The 24,572-nt window shown below is 42.2% G+C and overlaps 1 protein-coding gene across 1 annotated transcript in view; it reads left to right on the forward strand.

Annotated features, from left to right (window-relative positions):
- STK39 (serine/threonine kinase 39) overlaps positions 1–24,572 on the forward strand; it is a 300,980-nt gene that overhangs the window by 152,005 nt on the left and 124,403 nt on the right. Inside the window, exons 11-12 of the mRNA XM_059704214.1 lie at positions 18,179–18,301; positions 18,401–18,430. Coding sequence (XP_059560197.1) covers positions 18,179–18,301; positions 18,401–18,430 — 153 coding nt within the window. The remainder of the gene's footprint in view (positions 1–18,178; positions 18,302–18,400; positions 18,431–24,572) is intronic.

The raw sequence follows: 24,572 nt of genomic DNA on the forward strand, positions 1-24,572 counted from the left end.
TGGGAGGGCAGACGTTGTTAAAGACATCTGAGCTTGAGGCAATGGTAGTCTGGACTAGAACTGCCACAGGTGCAGGGAGGAGGGAGCAAGAGGAAGTGCTACTGACGTGCTGGCCTTGGAAGAGCCCGGTGAATGATGGGACGTGGAAGACGGAGCACAGAAAAGAGACAGAAGAAGGGATGGAGGCTGTGTGGATAGGGGGATGGTCCCAGGGGGCATTTAGGAGGGAAGATGGATGCGAGTTTTTGGCATCTATTTGAGTTTGAAGTTCCACTGGGACTTACATTTGTGGTGTCCCGCAGGCTGAGGGAATGGGTGGCTCAGGAGAGACTGTCTCTAAAGAGAGCTGTATTTGGCCCTTTTCTCCATGGAGTTGATGTGGACACCATGTGATTAGATGAGATTGCTAAGGAGGACATTACAGAGAGCATAGAGATGTCCTGGGGGAACAGTTAAGGGACAGGTGGAGGATAGGGAGCTGTTGGAGGACAAGGAGGATGTGCTGTCACAGGAACTGAGAAGGTGGAAGTGGTCAGCAGTTATGAATTTTGCAGAGAGGGTAAGGAGAATGAGTGCTTATAAAAGGACATTGGATTTAGCTCAGTTGTAATAAGGGGAGAAGCTCCATGGTAAGATTTAATGAGTAAAGAGATGATGAGGAAGTGAAAGTAGGTAATTTTTAAAAAGTTTTATGGTAAAGGGCAGAGACTTTCATGTGAGCTTGGATGTGAGGAGGCTTTTGAGGTCAGGGGAGGCTTGTGTAAATTCAGAAGCTCCGGTGGAGGAGGAGAAAGGTGAGTGAGGTGGGGTATGCGTCATGCAGGGTCCTGGAGGGCAGCGGTTCACAGAGACAGTTACTCATTTGGTGCCCACCTACTCTTCATGTCCATGTTCCAGGACTGCGCTGGGGCTGCAGAGATAAGACTCAGTCTTATTCTGTAAGTAACGCCAGACTAGAATGAAAGTCAACAGTACGGACTTGAGCCTGGGTGACTCGGGGATGGAGGTCCCACAGCCTTGGGGAGGACTTGGTCAGGAAATAGCAGTCGAGCGTCAGGATCAATACTAGGATGACATATGCACAGTAGAGGAGGGCGGAGGGCGGAGGGCGGAGGGCGGAGGGCGGAGGGTGGGGGAGAAAAGGACTTCATCATCCTGTGCAGGACGTGTGGTAGTCTTCCTCCGCCAAAGGGAAGAAGCTTACTTCAAGTGGGGGGACCAGCATGGGCAAGTACTTGGAAATGTATCGGAAGAACAATTGTTTGTATGACTGAAGTGGAGAGAAGATACTCAGAGGTGAGGCTGTAGAGCAGGGGTGGGGAATGGGTCCTATGAGGCCTTCAGTATCTTTTGGTCTGGCCCTGCCCAGGCATTAGGGGTGAGTTAATTAAATGTTGGACCAAATATAGCCGGCTAATTTTTAAGTTGATAATTTTGTATGGCCCTCGAATGATGTTCTAAATATGCAAATGGCCCCTGGCAGAAAAAAGGTTCCCCACCCCTGCTATAGAGCAAAAAATGTCACATCTCTTGATGAGGAGTTGAGGGGTTTTTTTTATTATTTTCATGTGTGTGTTTTTCCTGAAAGCGCTGGGGGAACTGTGATAAGCATTGGAGCAGAAATGTGCAATGATCTGTTTGCCTTTAGAAGGACTGCCCTGGCGGCAGTATGGAGGGAGGGTGGTTTAGAGGTACAAGACTGGAGGCAGCAGCCAGGATCATAGGCTGGTGTTTGGTCCAGGTGAGAGAAACATCCATTGATGTCAGAGAGAAACATTGATTGGCTGCCTCCTGCACATACCCCAACCGGGGCTCAAACCCACAAGCTTAGTATGTGCCCTGATCAGGAACCGAATCCACAGCACTCCAAACAACTGAGCCACCCAGTCAGAGTGATCATGTTTTAAAATGTCCTTATCTATTAAAGATGTGTGTGTAGGTATTTACAGGCAAAATGGTATGGTGTCTAAGATTTACTTTAAATACACTGAAGCAAGAAGAGTTTGGGTGTAAAGATGGAATCTCAATAGCACAATGTTGGTAATTGTTGAAGAGGGTGAATAAGGTTCATTCTGTTCTCACTTTACACCAACCTGTGAACAGTTCCATTTAAATAAAAGCTTTAAAACAAAAGTGAATGTAGTGCAATGTAGTAGCCAAGAGCAGGAGGGAGTTGAAGGTCTGTTTCTCGCCTGTTTTTTGGCACTTACTGTGGGTACATGTCACTCTGTCTGCACGTGGGATGATCATCCTTCTGCCTGTCTGACCCGCGAACCAAGGAATGTGGCTCCAACAGCTGGAAGGGGTTTCTGAGATAACGACGCTGTAGCGCCCGGATTCGGGCAGTGGTCTGGGCACTTCCTGTCTCATTCTCCTCAGGCTTTCGTCTCCAGTGGAAATGACCATGCAGGGACTTCCTTATGTCCTCATCATGTGTTTAAGGCTTTTGAATGAGTGAGACGTGGGATGGTAACTTAGGGGAGTGATCTGTAAAGAGAGATGGAGGGGGAAAGAAGAGAAATTTACACATGGCATGTTTCCACGTGTAGACCTTGTGGTCGTCAGGGGCTCTTATTAATTCAAACCTGTGCTGGCATCTTTCAAGCCAGAGTGTCAGTCAGTGCTGTGCGGGTGTTTTTTCTTGTCTGACTAAACTCCCACTGAAGTGTCTGCCCTTTGCAGACAGCAGGATAGTGAAACGAGAATTGAATCAGCTAAATTTAGGCTGTTCTTTAGTCCCCCCCGCCCCCCCCCCCCCGGCTCTCCTCCCCCTTCGGTTACAAAGGGAATGTGATTCCAGCGAACCCACAGGGACCTGTTTGCTTCTTTGAATTATTTCCAGCCCAGTAGGATGTTCATATGTCATGTCAGAGGCATACGGGCCCATCTAGTTTGATCGTCATCTTCGTTGTTATTTGGCATTTAGAATCATTATGCCTTCCCTCTCAGATCGTCAGGTGCTTAGAGGAAGGCCCAGCGTTTTCTTGACACCAGCTGCTGCTTTGCTTGGGCGGATAGAATGAGTAAGCCCCGTAGCCTCCCTATATTCACCTCTGCCATGTCACCACAGTGACATGGTCCATGATGGCAAAAGGGAATGTTTTTTGAGGACATGATAAAATGCCTTTGAGTTGTCGCTTGAGACATCCTGGCCCAGAACCACCCTGTGCCTTTGTGTTTCAGCCTAGGATTACATATTCATTCGTTTGATCAATTAACATTCCCTGTGTCCATGCACTAGGAGTATGCTCGGGGTGCTGTTCACAGATCAAGGTTTGTTCATGGCAGCGAACTTCATTTATGTTCTGGATTTGGGGACTATGGACATGAAGATCTAAAAGGGTTTCAGGAAGTAATGGGGCCTTCACTTGCCTTTTCCCTCACCTCCTTTTAGTAACTCTATGACAATATGTCCCAGCCTCTGTTGCTCTCTCTCCACGGGGAAATGATGGGAGAAGCATGGGGAGAAGTTCCCTCCTGGTGCAAGATTTTCTTTTGGCAAAGCTTTTGCAGGAAGGGTAGCAGCAGAAAAATGTTATCCATTCAGTTAACAAATATCTATTTGGTGCTTACTAAGTACAAGGGACTCTAAATATAAGGACTGAGAATAGATTTAGCTACATCTTATCCCCAGGGCAGATGCTTTCTCAGTTTTAAATTTTCTTAATTTGTAGCAAATACCAGATGAACAAAAACAACAGCATCCATTCTTTTGTAGACATAATTTAGAAGAACACAAACTCATCTAAGGAGCTAGGATAAATGTAAAGGCAGAGCATTAACAAACATGAACTCTTACCATTACTTTTCCTGTGTGTTCAAAAATTTGGTGATAGTTTCATTGACTGGATCAATAGCTCATTATAATGGGGTTATTCCAGAATTCATTGCATAAAAATCAAATATTAGAAATGTTGGAAATCCTAAATTGTTACATTTATTGTAATAACAGCTGGTGAACATGAATTGATAGTCTTGTTTTGAGTCCACTGTCATGTCAAGGTTTTAGAAGTTTTTTTGCATTTGTTCTAGAAAATTTGTTAGGCAACTCATCTTTCCATCTCTACTTCCCCTCTAGGAAAAGTAATAATCTTTGAACATTTTTTAGAAGTAGGAAGTGGTTAGTTTTACTTTCTGTTTTATACATTACCATGTTGTCTGAATTTTTTTTAAAGAGGTATGTATGTCTTCAATTTTTAAATACTTGGGTTTTGACTGACAGCATTATACATAATTGTGATAAAAATTCAAATGCTGCAAAGGGATATACTGGGTGAAGAGGGAGCAGAACGGTTTCTTCCCCACTGCCAGTGTTCCTGGAGCAAAACATTCTTGACCTCTCTCTGCCCAAAGACTCATCTGATTGGTGAGTTCGGAGGGGAAATCAGGTGCAAGTGGCCCCGCCCCTTCCCCTCCCTCTCTCCTGGAGCCGGTCTGCTCGCAGATAGAGGACACTCAGCCACTGTGCCCTGCCTGGTGAGGGAGGAATGTGCTGGTCATCCTTGCTGGGGACCCGGTAGGTAAGTCTTGTCTAAATCCAAGGCTCAGTTCATCAAGAGAGGTTGCTGGCTCAACATTTAAGCCTCTTACTCAAAGATCACCTTATAAGGACTAATGATGACATACTGACTTTTCTATGCTTATTGGTGTTATTTCTAAATTAGTTTAGAACCAGGGACGGGCAGAGGGGTGTTACTTATTGCAGTTCCTTAAGATGCACAATATAGTGAGAAAGAAGCCCCCCTCTCAACCCAGACACCATCACCAAGTCCTATAAATTCTCCCAGAAATGTTCTGTGCACGTACAGATGCATCTAGAAATGGGTATATGTATCTCCCTTCTTTTTATGTTAAACAGCGATGAATGCTCGGTTCTCTACTAGCTTTTTCCATTTTGATAATGTATTTGATACTTTTTACTGGCTACATATGTTCCATAATATGGATGCTGTACTGATTTTATAACCGGAAAGAATAAGAATAAACGTGCCTCTGTTTGAGCCTCACACCCTGATAAACCATGAGATGCAGGAAGGTTCTGCTGCTGGCCGACAGGCATAGCAACTGCTTTCTGCGATAAGACTTGGTGCTTGATCATGGAGAGCGTGCTGCAAATCTTGTATGTAGGGACCTACTCTTTTAGAGAATCTTCAGCTGACATTTAGGGAGCTATTAGCTGAGAAATAGCTAGACTGTGCCTTTAGGGCAGTTAGTAATACTTTTTATGAAAGAACTCTTTGGTACTGACATCTAAAGGTTATTCTAAAATGTTTAAAAAATAAAATAAAATATTTGTATAAATGTGTATATTTTGAAAATCAGGTATCTTAGTGAAATTTTATCATAAACTAGAGGCCCAATGCAGGAAATTCGTACAAGAGTAGGCATTCCTTCCCCTGGGTCCCCGCACCGGCTTCCCTCTGGCACCCAGGACCCGGGCTTCCCTCGCAGCCCTGGCTTTGTCCAGAAGGTCGTCCAGTCTAATTAGTATATTCCGCTTTTATTATTATAGATATTTTCTGTATCGTGGTCTATGTAAGAGCTCTAGAGCCTGGATGCTGTTTCGATTCTACAAAACTCAGTGCATTGGGTTATCTTTCATGGGTCATTATTCCTGGTGCACATTTAGTTCTAGCCAGAACGTTTTCCAAGGGGCTGGTGATTATATTACACAGAGTTCACAGAATGACGTTTAACCAGTAACCCCTAAACTTTATGTTGGGTGTTTCTTTAAGGTAAGAATACAGTTTGTATTAAGTTGTGGTAGTTCATATCTCCTTAGTTATTTTTTGTTGTATTATCCTTTCTGTTCAACTCTCTTAAGTTTTATTTGGGGACATTAACATATTCCATTACCAAAGGCGAGTGGATGCTTTATTGGTGTTGCTCTTCTGCTTGCTACTTTGCCATTTGTTTTCCAGCACCAATAGTGAGGCCGCTGGATTTAGTGTGCGTGTCTCTCAGGCTACAGCCAGTAGGAGATCTACAAAAAGATTTATTGCAAGGAATTGGCTTATGTGACAGTGGCGGCAGGCTGGGCAAGTCTGAAATCCATAAGGCAGGCCTTGAGGAAGGGCAGGCCAGGAGGTGGAATTTCTTTTTCGTAGAAGCCTCAGCTCAGCTGTTAAGGCCTTTCCACTGTTGAATCAGGCTCACGGAGATTATCAAGGATAATTTCCCCTGTTTAAAGTCAATAATGGACCTCAGTCCTATCTGCTGAATGACTTCACAGCAGCATCCAGATGCCTGTTTGGTTGAATAGCTGTGGGCCATAGCACAGCCACGCTGACACCTAAACCTGGACATCGCAGTGTGTTTCTCTGTTGCTTGTTGGAATTCTCCTGGTTCCAGTAGTTAGTCCTGCCGCTGCCTGGAGTCGTATTCAGTTGGCTGTATGCTCTTCTTTCTCTTTCCCACCCCCTCCTTTTTCTGCAATTAAGTTAACTTTGCAACTTATTGCTGTATCCAGAGCTTCCACTCTGCTTCAGTGCCAAACATTTATTTTATTATTTTCCCTTTGGTTTTCTGTGGAGTGTGTTTTCTCATGTTTGTTACTTGTCTAACCAGGACAGAGTGTTCCATTGTTTTCTTTATTAGCTAAAGTTACAGATCAGCTTGGCACCCCTCCCGGCAGGAGCGTTAGTTCTCAAAGACAATAGTTGCAAAATTGGATGCGGCTTTTTTGGCTCCTCAGCTGTTACCATTGTTCATTGTCACCCTAACTTGGGGAAATGCCATATTGGAGGTTTGATGGGATTAAAATGGAATAAGGAATCTAATTCTCTGTGTTTTGTGCTGCTTCTTCCAGAACATTCTCTTTCAAGACATTGCCCTTTCATGTTGGGTTTTCAAAGTTACAAAATCCCATTACCATTATCTGAAGAGCAACATTTATCAAATTTGATTCTTTTCACATTAGAAAATGTTAAAATATTATAAGGAAGTTGCTACAAGTGTGTCCTTCACTGAACTAGTCCAGCGTTTTGAATTGTTATTACTGAATTATAAAAGTCTTTGTTTCTCTACATTTTTTCTGATTGCCTACAGAACATTTTAATATTCTCGTTTCTTTATTCTATTCTTTTACATTTTAGAAAAAAAGGAAATGCCAGATTTTGGCAGAACTAGATAAGCACTGAATTCCAAGAGGTCAAAAAATGTTAATATGAATCATGGGCTAAAAGGTCTAAGTTTAGCTGTAGCCACTTATCTGTGATTAATAGAAATGGGCTTTTTTTCTTCTTGGTATTTTAATGAGTAATAACAGGCTGATGGAAAAAAAAATGTGTAAGTATAAATTAAAGCCCGAGTGTTCAGAGGCCCAGAATGTCCACAGAAAACACTGACCAACAAGCAAAGCATGGTAGAGTCTGTTATCTTTCCTGGTATCAAATATGACCTCATTTTCAAAGAATTATCAAGTATACAAAAATGAAATTCAATACATCACCTTGTGACCATCTTTATCTTGACCATCTATTGCTGTGCAACAAATCAACCAAATTTCAGCAGTTTTTAAGACACTAGTCATTTTGTGAAGTTTCTGTGGGTCAGGGTTTCAGGAGAGCCCGCAGGCAGGTTTCTCGTCTCACGCAGCTGCAGTCAGGTGGTCAGGCCTTCTCTTTGCGGGGCCAGCCTGGTCTGGGTACCTGACAGCATGGAGGCCTCGAAGCAATCAGACTGCTACGGGATGGCTGTAAGCATGCAGTGAGCAAGGTGGCAGTTGCATCAGTTCTTCTGTCCTGGCCCTGGTCGCCACGTTGCTTAGTTCTGTTGGCTAGAGGTGAGTCACAAACCCACCAAGATTTATGGAGGGACTGCATCATTTGAGAGTGGAGTGGCAAGATTTTTGGAAGAACACATGGGACAGGAGATGGTGTTATGGGCATCTTTGGGAAAAAAACATTCTGCCCTGGTGTACCATCTGGCCACAACGGTTCACGTTTCTCTCCTGTGCGAAGTGTACTCTTGTGCTTCCAGAATTCTCCGGAAGTCGCATCCCATTATGGCTTCAGGCTCAGAGTCGGGGACCTGCCATCTAAATCAGGTCTGGGTGCAAACGAGGCTCCTGAGAACCAGCTCTTGGGGTATAGCTCCTTGAGTGCTCTTCTCAGTTATCTGCCCGATTCCCAGCCAAAGCACAGCAGGAGGGCAGGTACCTTGAAAGCCTGCCCCAGCGTGGGCAAACTGGGAGGCACCCGGGTCATGCAGCTCTGGATTCCTGCCAGGCCCTCCTTATCAGTTCCTGTTCTGCTGTTCTCTGTGGCTCTCGCTTCCACCTTCTGGGCCCTTGGCTCTGCTCTGTAAGTCATCCTTTTTCTTAAGAAAGAGCCAGCCAGCATTTGCGGCTGAGTAGCCTTCTCATATCGCTTCCTGCCCCCAAAAGTTTGGGGATCTGAAGGCTCTTCATTTTGTATTCTCTGTTTCTTTTAGTCTAACCTGGCAATCATTTCATAGTACAAATATCTGAAAAAAACAAAAAAACAAAAATGCAGCCCACACACACCTTGTGGGTTTTCTGTGAATCTTGTTGGGTTCATGCCATTTGACAAGAACCGTGACCCGAAGATGCTTTGTCTGCTTTGAGCTCCTTGTGAAACTGCTGAGGGACAACCCTTAAGATTCTTAGAAGCTTTGTTATTTAATGTGGAGTTTCTGCAAGGCGTGCTTCAGATCCTTAGCAGGCCTTGGGTCAGTTTGAAAGTGTCTAGGAGGCAGTGCCTTAAATCGTTTTGAAGTCTTAGCGGTGTCACTCAGGCATGTCCCGGATTGGATTTGATCCTTGCTCTGAAGCCGGTTCTTGATTTGAGAATTGCTCGGCATCCGGAGAGACTGGGATTGAGAGACCGTTTTATACTAAATCGCGTGTTCTTTAGCTCTCTCTTTCTGCTCACATTTTATCTCAGGCAGCAAGCAGAACCCAGGTGTCACTTTAACTATTCTGCCTGGAAATCTCTTTAGCTCGGTCATTGAGTTCATCATGTATGTTTCCATTTCCCGTTATCCCGTACGTATCACGGTTGCCAAACTGTCACTGCATAGCGGGCTCCTCTTGTCTCGTAGCTAGTGTCCAATAACGTTTTTCCTTTAAGTCCCCAGTGACAGCCTTCTTACAACAACAGTCCTTTCATGATCTCGCACTGATTGGGTGCATCAGGAATCTGGAAAGGGCTTGTCCTCCTGCGTTCGCTGTCAGCGTGGAGCTGTGGCACCTGTGCTGGAGCCCTGCCTCCGAGGGAGCAAGTCTGACTGCCCCGGGCTTCTGTGATCGTGTCGCTGCAGTGACCAGTTGGGGTGATTAGTTACATGTCAGCAGTAACTGGATCAGTGAGCAGTACTGTTTTCCCTCTGGCCTTTGTCGGCCTCGAGCCTCAGTACATGTCAGCTTGTGTTCAGGGCTCCAAATATGACCATTCCCCTCTGGGTTTTTCCATTGTCTGATTCTAAACCCTCTGACTTGGTGTACAGCGGCGGCTACAAACTCACAGACACATCGCTTTTTAGGCTGTGCAGAGGAAATTTGTTTTAACTTGACATACTTCAACATTTAAAAACATCAAGAGCATTCGCATCAACAGCCAGCCTCCATGCTGTCCTCCACAGAGGGACAGATGTTCCGCAGTCTCACAGCATTCCTGTCTTCCTTGTAGCATTCACATTTTACTGAAATTATTCACATAAATGTCTGTTCACCTCTCTGGATTGTGAACTATGCCAAGGTATAGGCTTTTATCTTATTCACCTTTCCTCTAGAGTCTAGAGCAGTGGTTCTCAACCTTCCCAATGCTGCGACCCTTCAATACAGTTCCTCATGTTGTGGTGACCCCCAACCATAAAATTATTTTCATTGCTACTTCATAACTGTAATTTTGCTACTGTTATGAATTGTAATGTAAATATCGGATATGCAGGATGTATTTTCATTGTTACAAATTGAACATAATTAAAGCATAGTGATTAATAACAAAAACAATATGTAATTATATGTGTTTTCCGATGGTCTTAGGCGACCCCTGTGAAAGGGTCGTTCGACTGCCAAAGGGGTCGCGACCCACAGGTTGAGAACCGCTGCTCTAGAGCTTGTCACCAAGGTAGGCATTAAATAAAACTTTGTTGACTGAATGAATAAATAGGTGATGAGTTCTTTAAAAGGGCTAAGGCTAGCTCTCTCTCCTGAAGGAGTTTACAGATCCGTCTGTCCTTTGTTGATGGTAATACAGAGTAGAATGATAAAGTGCAGGCAAAATACCAGTTGGAAGAATGGCAAAGGCAAAAGCCTCTTCAGTGAGAAGAAAAGAGGTAAATAGCCAGTGTGGAAGGGCAGATCAGGCCAGCGTGTGTATGTAATTCATATGTAAAAAGGGAGAGCTGTGAAAGTATGTAATTTGTACACAGCTGGATTGTGGGTTGCCTGAAGGGATTTGATTGGAGGAAAAAGTCTTGAAAAGGTAATTTGGAGTGAGGGTGTGGAGAGACTTGAATATGAAGGAGTCTGGACTCATTCTGTAGGCCGTAGTGAGTTCCTGGTGTTGGTGTTGTGTGTTGTATTTTTGTCATCATTGTTGTTTGAGATAATGCTAATGTGCTCCTAGAGGTGGTATGAAGGATAAAGTAGGCAAGAGATTAGAGGTCCGGAGATTGTTTAGCAGTCAGTTTGAATGGGGGATCCAAGAGATCAACATTGAAGAGGATGTGACCCAGCACAATGGAAGCGGAGGAGGTAAAACTTGCTGAATATAACACTTGATAGATTTCGGTTGTGACAAAGATGAAATGTATTATGCTGATAGCACCTATCATGTCTTAGTGTTTATTATGTTCCAGGAGTCACGTTAAGGACTTTATATGACCGTGCCCTTTGCCAAGATGACAGGTGGGAGAATTTGGGAGGATTTTTGTTTATTAACCCCAAATAAAATTTAATTTTAAATGCTTTGTGATTGAAACAACTTATAGGAACTATGTGCCTTGGTAAGCCAAGCACATGCAGACAATTTCTACAACCTTGTGTGTGTATATATACATGCTTAGTAGAAATAATACTTTTATGTACTTCTGGGATTAAAAGGTACAAACAACAATGTCGACTAGCCCAGTAGTTCTCCATCTTTTACATTTTACTTCTCCCAAATAGTTTATCAAATAATCAAGGTTCCAAATTGCCATAAACAAAATGAATAATTTTATCATCAACCTATTATCATATTAATACTTACAGGACGTTTGAGAACCTTATTTCATGCTTTAATTGCCAAGGATCTATATGTCCATTTTGCAGAAAAATGAATGTATAAAATATTTGATCCTGTTTGTAAAAATGTATCTTGCATTCCTAATTATAAAGGAAACTTGAAAATACTGTGATACTTTTCTTTCCAAATCTAAAGATTAGAAAACAGTTTTCTGGTCAGTTTGAACACCTGAACACTTGAGAACATAGATGAAATAAAATGCCTTCTTCTAATAATTTATTAGTATAATATATCTGTGTTAGATAACATACATAAAAACATTTTTATTTAGAAATACATTTGTTATTCTTTCTCACTTTGTATGAAGCAATATTATTTAGGCTCCTGACTTGCAGTATTGGCACAATCATCATGGAGCCAATTTTTGCATCATCTTAACACAGTTTTTCAGAGGACACCCTTCTCACTTTCATCAAAAATATATAGCACTGTGTTTCTTCATGTTGCTTTTACAAGAAATGTTATCCCAAGCCATATCTATCAATTTGAGTAATATTAATATAGTCCTCCCCAGTACTTATATGTGCTTGGTATGTGCTTGGTACATAAAAATCAATTAGTATGTTGCTTTTAAAGGTGAGATTTGAGAGGCTTCTATAATAAAATGGAGATATTTGCCATTGTAAAGTAGTTATTCCCTGGAATGGCTACTAAATTCATGTTAAATGGGTTTGTCAAATGTTATGTTTCCATAAGCTAAGTTTTACCGTCAGTGGTGGGCGGTGAACATTGAAAACTGGCATTCTGGCCGTGAGGGGGGTGAGCCAGGGGTGGGGGTGGGGGGGGCGTGTAGCATTTTCTCATTCCATTGTGTTAGTATTTCTACTCTGGCCAACATCAAGCGACTAATGTGAAATCAACTGTCCGACAAACTTTCTGAAAGTTTAACGATAGCTCTCCTGAGCCAGTGTGAGCCAATCCAGCATGGAGGTGTTAAGACAGACAACACTGGAGAAGTGTCAGAATGAGGCTGGGTGGAGGCTTAACACGTGGGTTGGAGGTGGAGAGCTAGAAATCCATCAGGCATTCATCTCCAAAAGAGCATTTGGAAAGCAAGACTGAGAGATGAAGTTTCTAAGGTCATCGGGTTAATGAGTGAGGCCAGGCCATGGAGAGGGTGTTCACGCGGGAGATAGTGCCTAGTGAGCTACGAGCAGCCTGTTTGTGGTCAAGACTCAGAACAAGGATCAGTAGGAGAGAGAAGTAGGAGGAGAAGCACACGAAGACAGGTTTGGAGAGAGTGTGAAGTGAAAGAATGGGATTCAGCTGGGTCTATAAGATAGCTTTGTGGCAACAGAGAGGAGCACTGAACTGTGCAATTGTGAAGTCATTAAATCCTGGGGAATATGAGAGAGAGAAGTTTTGGTGGCCTCTGGGGAACAGGTAATATTTTATGTGAGTGAGGATGGGCTGAGGAAGTAAGGGCTGCTCTTTAGAAAAACGTTGACAGGGAAATGACAGAGGGACTGCTCAAGAAGCACATCCGCCCCCCACCTCCACCCCCTTCTGTGAATAGAAGTATAAGAGAGAATTAAACATGGCTATGCTATGATGGATGGAGAGGAGTCAGGGCCTGGCTGTCAGTGTCTTGAAGAAATAAATGAGGAGCACAGCCAGATACGTTGGTCTTTAAAGGAGAAGGAATCCAGTTTCCTTACACACTGGAGGGAAACGGGCTAGGCGCGGGGAGAGCCTGAGGAAGCTTCTAGGAAGAGAAGGGCTGGTATAAGTTGGTGCTCTCACGTGAAGTTATTCGGAGTGATTGGGGCGGCTGAGATGGGGCTCTCCTGTGAGTAACAGAGGCAGAGGCTAGCGGTGGAGAGGTGGGGTCAGACTGCTGGTCTCACTTCCTAGCACTGCCTCTCCCAGCTGTATGCGCTTGAGCCAGGATGAGCCACGCCTCAGTATTCCCTCTGAAAAATGGGCTGATAAAATTACTGTCAGCTCACAGGGCTACGGAGAAGATTACATTAGCCAATATATTTCAAGTGCTCAGAGTGTGGTTAACTGTTGTTCTATTGACAACTGCTGGTATTTTGGCCCGGGGAGAGGAATAGGCTAACAGTGATTGGCAGTGTTGTCTAGCACAGTGTTTCTCACACCTGCACGAGGATCTTGCTAAAGGAAGATTAGGAGTCAGTGGGTTTGGGGTGGGTGGGCCCACGAGTCAGCATTTCTAACAGGCTCCCAGCTGATGCTGTCGCTCTTGGTCTAGGGCCTACCCTTGGAGTGGCAGGGTGCGCAGCGCTAATGCCCCAACTAGGAGTGGCCAGTGGCCACTGAATATTCTTCAGTTCCCAAATAAGAACCCCATTTGTTAAAATATGTGCGACTTAGTGTCCTTGGTTCTAAAAGGTAGTATTTGTTTCCTATCCTCCCTGCAAGGATATAATTTTGATGGCTTTCTGGTCTCTTCAGTAGAAGACAGGATTTTGAAAAGATTCCCAGGTGATTCTAATGTGCAGCCAAGGTTGAGAACCACTGCACTAGGCTATTCTCCATGCAGAGTGGATGTTTGGGCCGAGCCTGCAGCTTCCCCCCAGGTGTAGATTGGACGGGCCAGGGCGCAGGGGCGTGGGGCCCTAATAAGTGCACCGTCAGGAGTCAGCTGTGAGCCCCAGACCTGGTGTGACAGGGTGAAGCCAGCAGGGGCTGATGGGAGAGGCAACGAGGACCCAGGGCCGCGGAGCATGGTGAGGCCAGGCAGTAGGTGTGGGGTGGAGGTGCCAGAGGTGGTGGTCGAGGTGGCAAGTTACGGAACAGCAAAGTGTTTATTACTGGAACCTCACTGGGTTTTGTTTGCTTGGCAGTGCCATTAGAAACAGCAGTTGATTAGAGACATGTTTTGTACTTCCGGTGTGTAGAACGCCTGATAAGAGAAAAGTTACTGGGTGCTGTTTCCTGGGTTAGTTGGGTTCAGGCTGCAGTCAGGCATGCGGTCTGTCTGTCTAACCAGTGGGGAAGTGGAGCTGCTGGGTGCTGCCTCGGAGCGGGTGGGCATTTGGGTCGGTACATCTTTGTTTTCTGTCTTTCTGGGATCAGCAGTAAAATCTTTAAACAAACAATGAAGAAATCACATTTACCCCTCGTTTAGAGTGTATTAGAGAAACGTGCTTCCATGTCTAACGTTTAACACCCCGCATAGGGACTTCATCCGGGTTCTCTCACATTCAAATCCTGCTTCCTCTCTGGGGTCAGGGACAGGCCGCCTCAGATCAGAGGGGCACCATTGGGGAAGACTGGTCAGCCTGTTTGCCTCACCTCTGCCACTCTCCCCACTGGACTGCTCTGCCTCTGACCTCTGACTCCGAGGCCACCAGCCAGCGAACTAACTACAGGTTCCTCTGCCTGTCTCAGCCTGACTTCTTTTCTTGGGTGAATCAGGACTTCATTTCTTTAGTGGATTTTCATAAAGGTGCTGTTTTGAGAAAGGGAAAAAATATTACTTTCCTTTTCAGATATACATAGAACTGTTTGGTTGTATTTGATTCCCAGCGTTGGGAATAAATGTTACTCCACATAAGACTTTTCTAACCTCAGTATTGCCAGCTGTGACCACAGGAGTTGGTGGGTTTGTGAATAGCTCTATCACAGTTAAGCTTATTTCTCTGAGAGTCGTTGTAATGAATGAATACATATATATATCTATATATATACACACACATATATGTATATATATAAATATATATAAATATATATATTCTTTATTGTTTAAAGTATTACATGAGTCTTCCTTTTCCCCCATTGACCTCTCCCCCACCACCCCCTCCCCCAAGCACAAGCCCTCGTCCCCCTACTGTCTATGTTCATTGGTTTTGCTCATATGTATGCATACAAGTCCTATGGTTGATCTTTTACCCTCTCACCCCCCGCCTTCCCTCATAGGTTGTACAGTCTGTTCAATGTTTCTATGTGCATAAATTATATTTTTAAAGTCAGAGAGATAAAAATGCATTCTACCACCTGTTTCTTGGTTTTACTAAGTAAATAATTTAATAGAATAAAGAACAATGTAAAGATAATGCAGAGTCCTGAGGGTGAAAACCTCCCTTTGCCTTATTGTAGGGGTTGGGGGGAATAGCAGCATTTATACATCTTGTTCTGAAATTTTTATTTTGTATAATATTCTTCAGTTCCCAAATAAGAACCCCATTTGTTAAACTATGTGCGACTTAGTGTCCTTGGTTCTAAAGGGTAGTATTTGTTTCCTATCCTCCCTGCAAGGATATAACTTTGATGGCCATTTTATTGCTTTCTGGTCTCTTCAGTAGAAGTCAGGGTCACATAAACACACAGTGAGGCCTGGGTGTCAAATTGTGCAGCAAGTGCTTTCCCTTCCAGTAAACTGAGGGGGCATTCGAATGCACAAGCTTGCATTCTTATTCTTGCTATTGTTATGCCATTATTGGATGCTACATAGACTCTTGAATGTTCTTTGTCTTAACTTCTACATTTATTTGTTCAACCAATATTTATTGTTTAAAGGTCCGAAAAAACTTGTATTCTTTTTTTTTTAAACCTTTTTTCTTTATTTTACACCACCACAACCTACACGGTTGCTTTTTTCCAAACTTGTATTCTTATTCTTGTTATTGTTATGTGAATATTTTATGCTACATAGATTTTTGAATGTTCTTTGCCTTAATTTCTACATTTATTTTTTTCAACTTAAATGTCCATGGCACCATTTCTTTCATTGTTAGAGCCTGGACATTTTGCTTTATCTTTTTCTCTTCCAGCAAATAAAACCAAAAGGGAGACAGCCAGGGTTCTAAAACAACATAGAAATAGAAGATGGCCATTTTATTGTCTGTAGTTGGATCTTGCTTGTAGAAAGGAAACTGACAGATCTTATGCACAGAGGAAAAGGAGCATAAACTAAATTTCAGGATATGAGGCTGCACTGTCTTTGAGTGTTTTCAGAAGAGAGAGATTTACTTAGTATAATCTTTTAGATGAGTACTTGAAGAATACTAATTCATTAACCATGCTTGGGTTTACAGTTTCAGTAAAAGGAGCTTTGTTCTCTTTGTAAAGCACAATTATACTGTTTTCTCACTGTTCAGTTAATTCGTTTTGTGATAGGTGTAGCTTTAAATTCTTTCTTTTAAATGTAGTTACTAACAGATCTTCCTCTATATTGTGCTCATGATTGGTGTTGTTAAGACAATAACTAATTTTATTATATATGTCAACAGAAAATTATTTTCTCCTATCCGTTTCTTTGTAGCTTTAAAATGAACAATCTGTTCTGAAAATACTGAAGTGCATTTCAGCACTTTTTCTGCCATACTTTGCCAGCATCTTTATAAGCACCATTAAAATCACTATCATTAGAGTAAGTCTTTTCAATTACTCAAAATGCAAGCGGAAAAAAATAACTTATGCCAAGCTCAGAAGGGGTTTCGCTAAGTGCTAAGTGTTTTGAAGGAGAGTTCTTTAAAAAAAAATTTTGGTGTGAAAAAAAGCTCTTTTTCCTTTTAAATTGAGCGTAACTATTGGCAGTTATTAATAAGGACTTTTACTTGCTTTTTAACCTTTTTTTTTTACTTCTATGTTGGAACTCAAATCTTCTAGACAAGTGATCAGGTTACTTTTATAGGTTCCACCTATAAAATCAGACCCAACCCTGAGCCTGCGTTGTTTATGACCTCAGATGGATGGGAAATGTATATTTGCTTACTTTACATATAAGTTCTGTGGGTTTCCTCTCCAGATTAATGAAGCTCCCATGAAATAACTAAGTAGTTTCTATTATGGAAAAAAAGCCTTTCTTCAAACATAGTCTTTCAAAGTCTTCACAGGACATATTTAGACAACTTCTTTTTCACAGTTATTCAATGGCATCAGAAGACTCTCAGTAGAATGGGAGTCTGGAGACTTTTTTTCTTGCCTTTATTTTGCGCTTGTAGCTATTGTCTTGGGCCACTTTTCATCTGTAAAATGAGGGGTTGGACTAAACAGTCTCCAAGGTCCCTTTCCACGTGAAGTGTCTCCGAATCAGTGGATTACTGGCGGTTATGGTCACAGTGTGTTCATCTGCTACATTGCTCTATTTAATTACGGCTCAGTCCATTTATTTTATATTTTAAGGCAAATGGCTTTGGTCAGAAGCTCATCATTCTCAGTCATCCTATCCTTTTAAAAGTTTTGCTTTTTCAACCACAGAGACATTTGGAAAGCATACCCCATGGATTACATCTCTACCCTAGTTTTTTTTTTTAAAGAAATAATTGCAGAAGACTGATTGTAATCTCTTTAGGTTATCTGGTATGGCTGATTATTATCTTGCTGTGTTTCTAGCAGTCTCAGAGTCTCAAAGTGTGCTACAAGGTGTGTTAAGAATAGTCTGATGCTGTTTTGTTTTGCTGAAGTAAGTTGAGCAGAATCCTGGGAAAACATGCATGAGGTCAGGTTCTGAGAAAGAGCAAGGTGGCGACAGAGGGTGTATGCTTTTCCTACTTAGGTTTTAGATCGCTGATGCCTCCAGTCTAGTAGCTTCATTAGGCTGCCTGCGTCCTTGTCTTCTCTCAGTCAGCAGTCTACTGCTCGCATGCATTTCTTAGGCAGTTTGGAGGCGCACCATGTGGCTTTTTATGTGTAGTAATTAATAAAGTGCTAATCAAAGCAAAAGCTAAAAATGAACTTGATCCTTAATGGCCGATGCGTGTGATATTCTTCCAAAATATTTTGTTCTACACGTTTATAGGAAAGCATTTCAAGAACACAGGATCTTTAGAAAGAGGATGAGTGTGGGGGTCCGGAGGCTGTGTAGTGTGTCTGGGTATTAACTGCTGGTGACCCCTGAATTCATAACCACTTAGCTTATTTTCAGGGTAGGTGTGTGCCATGTCACCCGAGTAGCAACGCCAGGAAGCACTGTTCACATTGGAGTAGTGAAGAACTGTTATTTTTTTCCTTTTCAGGTCAGAAGAGTTCCTGGGTCAAGTGGTCACCTTCATAAAACCGAAGACGGTGACTGGGAGTGGAGTGACGACGAGATGGATGAAAAAAGTGAAGAGGGGAAAGCAGCTTTTTCTCAAGAAAAGGTACATGGCATTGATGATGATTAGCTCACCTGTGTCAATTTCATTTTTGTGGTATTTTTTGTGTGTGTATGTATTAATAAATACATTATTGTTTTACAGTCACGAAGAGTAAAAGAAGAAAATCCTGAGGTGAGTGGTGGTTCTTTATTGATTTTTAATTTTTTTTGCTACTTCATTCTCTGCCCTGCCAGCCCCACCCCGGAAGTATCAGCATATGTTTCAATTGAGGAAGTGACTTCAAAATACTGTTCTCATGCAGTGGTAGAAAAAAAGAAAATGGACTTGGCCTTTGCACGTCCCCATTCTGTTTGAGTTCCTTTTGAGCTGTATAGATTGGGACAGGTCACTTTACTCTCTCAGCCTCAGTTTCCTCCTCTGTCAAATGGGGATGATCACAATGCTTGCAAAGTTGCCCTGATGATTATTGATGAAATCACCTACAAAAAGCACTCTGGAGTCCTTAGCACAGACTAGTAACACAATTAATCCTAACTCTTGGTATTACTGTCAATTAGAAAACATAGCAGGCATACAGGAAAAATTTCTTTTTGATTTATAGTTTAAAGTAACATATTAAGATGGTTAGCAACTCTCAGTTGAATCTGTTGGTCTTGATTTTTAAATCTCCTGGGTAACTAAGTAGGCAAGGAACACTCTTTTATCAGCTTCCCTTTGAGACTTGGTCATCTTTTGATTAACTCACTTCCTCCAGCTGGTTAATTATCCTAATACCTAATGACTAATGATGACTGTAATTCAAAGGATGTGTGCTATTTCTCCTCGAGGAAACTTGAGCATATTTAAATGGCCCAGATATTTTACAGACCTAGTAATTAATGTGTACCTTGGTAAATTCTCATTAAGGCAATAGAAGACTTTAGGTTATAAGTGAGTCCATCCCAACTTTTTTAAATCAGCAGACATTTTCTTTTGATTAAGTGGGATAAATCCTATTCCACTTTAAGGGGCAATAGGCAGTTGGACCTTCTAAGAAAACAGCATCAGAGCTACAGGCCACACCTTCCCCTGTTATTGTTCCCTCCCTCTGTTTTCTTCTCATCCTCATGTCACATCGACAGGCCTTGCCAAAGGATTTTTCAGCCTGCTGGCTTTCTCTGGGTTACTCTCTTTCACATCCTGTTTCCTCTAGCTTATGAATTTATCTTTCCATTTTATACATGAAATATATGGTTTAATCAAGGAAGTTATCCCATGAGTTAGTGAGGATGGTGATGAACTCGACAGTAGGACACGTTGACTACACAGATGTGCTGGGCATTTAGGAATGATCTTTACCCGGTATCATGAATTCTGCCCTCTTCTTGACCACTTTCCTATTTTATCTAGATTAAAATAGTCAAGGTTTTTCATCTATTTTTAAGAGTATCTCTAACTAAAATGGTCAGTTTCACTAACATATAGAACAAACAACATAATTCAGATAGCACCATAGACACAAAAAGCATTCATTATTGGTTCACTGCAGGATATCCTCGTTGGATTATAGTCACTGCATCCATCCTTACTAGGTCAGACTTGTTCTTCCTTACTAGGTCTGACTGATGTGTTATTTGGATAATAGTATCTGTTGGGCAGGAATAAGGGGGCTTCTCAGGAGAAAGAGATGTTGTCACCTCTAGTAAATGCCACGAAAGTTTTCAGATTACAGTGGTTCTCTGACTAAAGGCAGGGGATTCTGGAAGCACTGATGTGCCTTTTGGTTGTACCTCAAACCTTAATTAAGACTATGGGCTCGGCCTGAAAGATTCTTTACAAGAAATCATTTGGTGCAGGCACAATCAGATGGTTAAGGGACACAGATAATTTGTTTTTCTAATGTAGTCATCCTCCCCCCCCCCGCCCCCAACACCCCAACAATTTAGTGTCAAAATATAGGACCATGGGAAGCGTGTTACAGTGAACATGCACATATCTATCACCCGGATCTGACCACGACTATATTTGCTTAATTACATGCACATAATCTATTCACCCATCAGTCTGTCTTCATTTTGCCATGCATTTCAAAGCAAATTGCAGACATCCACCCCCTTTCCCCTGTTACTTTATTACTCACATACTTATTTTTGAGAAAGCACGGAGAGCAAGAATTTTATGCCCTTAACCTTTAGAAAACTCTTGGTACAAAGAATTTCTGCTGACTTCTGATTATTTTAGAATTGATAGTAAGTTTAGAAATGGAAACTCTCCCTTTTCGTCCTTGTTCATTGCTGTTCCTCTTGGAGTTTATTTTGTTGGGGAAAACAGTATCAGAGCTACAAGCCACGCCTTATAGAAAAACAGAGTGCGGTTCCTATCCTTTTGGAGCTGACATTCTAACGGGAATAAGCAGGAATAATAACCTTCATAAATGCATAAATTATTTGGTTTCTTTCCATGGAATAGGAATAATGGGGGGAAAATAGAAAGGGTGGAGGTACAGGCAGTGTGGAAGGGGGTTGTAATTTTAAGTAGGTTGGTCAAGGTAGGTCTTATGGAGAAGGGACATAGAGTAAAGATGTGAAAGGTTTGAAAGGCTTCAGTAGAATAAAGCTACAAAAAGACCACTTTTTTCTTTCTCCTCTTGCCCCTGTGATTGTCACTTCTTTCCACAGAGGTTATCAGTTTGCAGTGTTATTTCCTTTGTGAGTGCTAAAAAAAAAAAAAGAAAAGAAAAGAAAAGAAAAAGAAAAAAAGGACCTTTAGGGTGGGCCCAAATCAAATCTGAATGGTGGCCTTGTAAGAAGAGGAAATTTAATTTGGATACACAAGAGGAGTATTGGCCTGGCCAGTGTGGCTCAGTGGTTGAGCATCGACCTATGAACCAGAAGATCACGGTTTGATTCCCAGTCCGGGTACATGCTGGGTTGCTGGCTCAATTCCCAGTAGGGGCCATGAAGGAGGCAGCTGATCAATGATTCTCTCTCATTAGTGATATTTCTATCTGTCCCTCTCCCTTCTTTTCTCTGAAATCAATAAAAACATTATTTTTTTTTTAAAAAAAGAGGCATATTGAAGAATTTTATTATAGTCTAGGCTACGTTAATTGTGCAAATGTTCTGTTTCCCAACTCTATTTTTTTCTGAGGAGAAAATGCATTTGGTGTGGATTTAGGTTGAGTTAATTTTACTAGAGATTAGTCACAATGTGAAAGCTACATTTATTGCTTATATTACTCCATTGAGTGACATGCCTGATGATTATTAAAACTGACTTTAGCTTTAAAAATTTTTTTTTCTGATGACATTGTGTTTTCCAAGTGCCTATTAGCTCTCATACATGGTTTTACATATATCTCCATTTGTAGATGGAGGGAAATATTTGATTTCTCCCTCCAAATTTATTATACTTAGCCTTTGAAATCACAGACAGTTTTAGCTAGATCAGCGGTTCTCAACCTGCGGGTGGCGACCCCTTTGGCAGTCAAACGACCCTTTCACAGGGGTCGCCTAAGACCATCCTGCATATCAGATATTTACATTACGATTCATAACAGTAGCAACATTACAGTTATGAAGTAGCAACGAAAATAATTTTATGGTTGGGTCACAACATGAGAAACTGTATTTAAAGGGCCAGAAGGTTGAGAACCACTGAGCTAGATCCTTTTATCATACCACTTTTTTTTAAAGGCCTTCTTATTTCAGGTAACTGGCTTCCAACTAGTTGTGAGAAAACTTAGATTTGTGACCAAAAAAGTCTGTATTTCTGAAAATCATTTTCTTTTGGAACAATTCTATTATATATATATATATATATTTTTTTATTTATTTATTTCAGAGAGGAAGGGAGATAGAGAGATAGAAATATCAATGATAAGAGAGAATCATTGATTGGCTGCATCCTGCATAGCCCCTACTGGGGCGGGGGGCAGGGGTGGATTGAGCCTGCAACCCCAGCATGTGCCCCTGGCCGGAATTGAACCTCAAACCCTTTAGTCCGCAGGCTGGTGCTCTATCCACTGAGCCAAACTGGCTAGGGCTGGAATACTTTTAGATTTGCGGGAAATTCGCAAAGGTCTACGTAGCCCAGAGTTTCCATACACTCCTCACCCAGGTTCCTCCCCTGCAGTAATTTCTCACGTGGGCCTGGTATGCTTGTCACAACTGAGAAGCCAGCAGTGCTGCGTAACCATCAACTACCCGCAGACCACTCATAGTTCACTCATTTGCCCACTACGTCCTTGTCCTTTCTCTGCTCCAGGATCCACTCCAGTTAAACAGATTATCTTCGGCCACGGTCATTTTAACATAGAAACCAAAAACAGTAGGCAGAGCCCTCTGACAAATTGGAAAGCAGACCTTATCCCTTTCTTCTCTCCATTCCAGGATCTTTTCCTCTTTCAGCCAGTCCAGAGGCCTGTTTCCAGGGCGGTGTCCAATATTAACCTATTATTCTCCCTCCCCCCATCAAAACACCATTCTCTCAAATGTGCTTCTTATAAGCAAATTGTTTAACAGCAAAAAAATTTCAATAGACAAATTCATTTTATATTGTTGATGAATGGCAGCTGCTTAGTGTGTTAGCTTTTCTGTAAGAACGTGTGCCCAGAAGGCATGCCCCAAACAGACAGAATGGAGTTTATAACAGTGAAGTTTGGGGGCCTGTAGGTGGTTGCCAAAGAGGACGTTTGTATGGGGAACCCTCCTCTCCACCACTCCTGGGCAGCTCTGCACATTTTCAGAGGGCCAGAGCGGTCACCCGCATTGCTCGTGAACCAGGGAGAGCCTCAGGCTGGCCCTGCGATTACATCTGCACAGGGAGTGAGGTTACAGAGTGCATGCGGCTCCAGCCCCCAGGAATAAGAGGGCTCCTCAGGGGAAAGAGATGTTGTCACCCCTAGTAAATGCCACGAAGGTTTTCCAGATTACAGTGGTTCTCTGACTAAAGGAAGGGGATTCTGGAAGCACTGATGAGCCTTTTAGTTGTACCCCAAACCTTAATTAAGACTATGGGCTCGGCCTGAAAGATTTTTTTTTTTTTAAATATATTTCACCGAATTTTTTCGAGAGAGGAAGGAAGAGGGATAGAGAGTTAGCAACATCGATCAGCTGCCTCCTGCACACCCCCTACTGGGGATGTGCCCGCAACCAAGGTACATGTCCCTGACTGGAATCGAACCTGGGACCCTTGAGTCTGCAGGCTGACGCTCTATCCACTGAGCCAAACCGGCTATGGCCTGAAAGAGTCTTTACAAGAAATCATTTGGTGCAGGTGCAATCCCTCTGGCTGGTTAAAGGACACAGGTAATTTGTTCTTCTAATGTAGTCATCCCCCGCCTCCAACAATTTAGTATGAAAAGTGTCAAAAATATAGGAACATGGGAAGCGTGTTACAGTGAACATGCTCATACTTATCACCCGGATGTGACCATGACTATATTTGCTTAATCACATGCACATAATCTATTCACCCATCAGTCTATCTTCATTTTGCCATGCATTTCAAAGCAAATTGCAGACATCCACCCCCTTGCCCTGTTACTTTATTACTCACATACTTATTTTTGAGGAAGCACGGAGAGCAAGAATTTTATGCCCTTAACCTTTAGAAAACTCTTGGTACAAAGAATTTCTGCTGACTTCTGATTATTTTAGAATTGATAGTAAGTTTAGAAATGGAAACTCCCTTTTCATCCTTTTTCATTGCTGTTCCTCTTGGAGTTTATTTTGGTCTTTCAATTTTTGTTCAGGGCAGAGTTCACAAAAGTAGGGCTTGATGCTAAAATATTTTGGGTATCACATTAGGGCCAAGTTTCCAACTTTGAGAGAAAAATAGAACGTATCACTGTGGCATTCCTGTTTCCGAACATGTTTTAAAAACCTAGCTATCCCTTTATGTTTTTGAAACCCAGTGAATAAATTGTTCAAAGTAATCATGAAAGGGGTAGGTTTTACTAGTCTTAACATCCTTTCATTAGGAGGCCCTTAACTTTAAATGAAATTATAGGATAAGAAAAAATGGTCGTGAGCATTTTTCTGTTACTGAGTTTAAAATAGTCCATGCCTTTCACTTCAGCACTGTGGTTCTTTAAAAGCATTTGGGTGAGTCGGGGCACTTCTTAAAGATACAGTTCTTTCCTGTCCCCATGAAATTCTGAATTAGTCTGGGTGCAGGGCAGAAATCTTTGATATGTGTCCCAGGTAATTCCAATGCAGAGAGTAAAAGGACCTCACGTTGGGAAATACTGCTTTAAAATTACCTAGGTTATTTAAAATGTTTGTCTCTGATAATTGTGGCTTCGTGCAACCACACTGGCCCTAATGTCTCA

The sequence above is a fragment of the Myotis daubentonii genome, chromosome 7 (assembly GCF_963259705.1).
Source record: "Myotis daubentonii chromosome 7, mMyoDau2.1, whole genome shotgun sequence".
NCBI lineage: Eukaryota > Metazoa > Chordata > Mammalia > Chiroptera > Vespertilionidae > Myotis > Myotis daubentonii.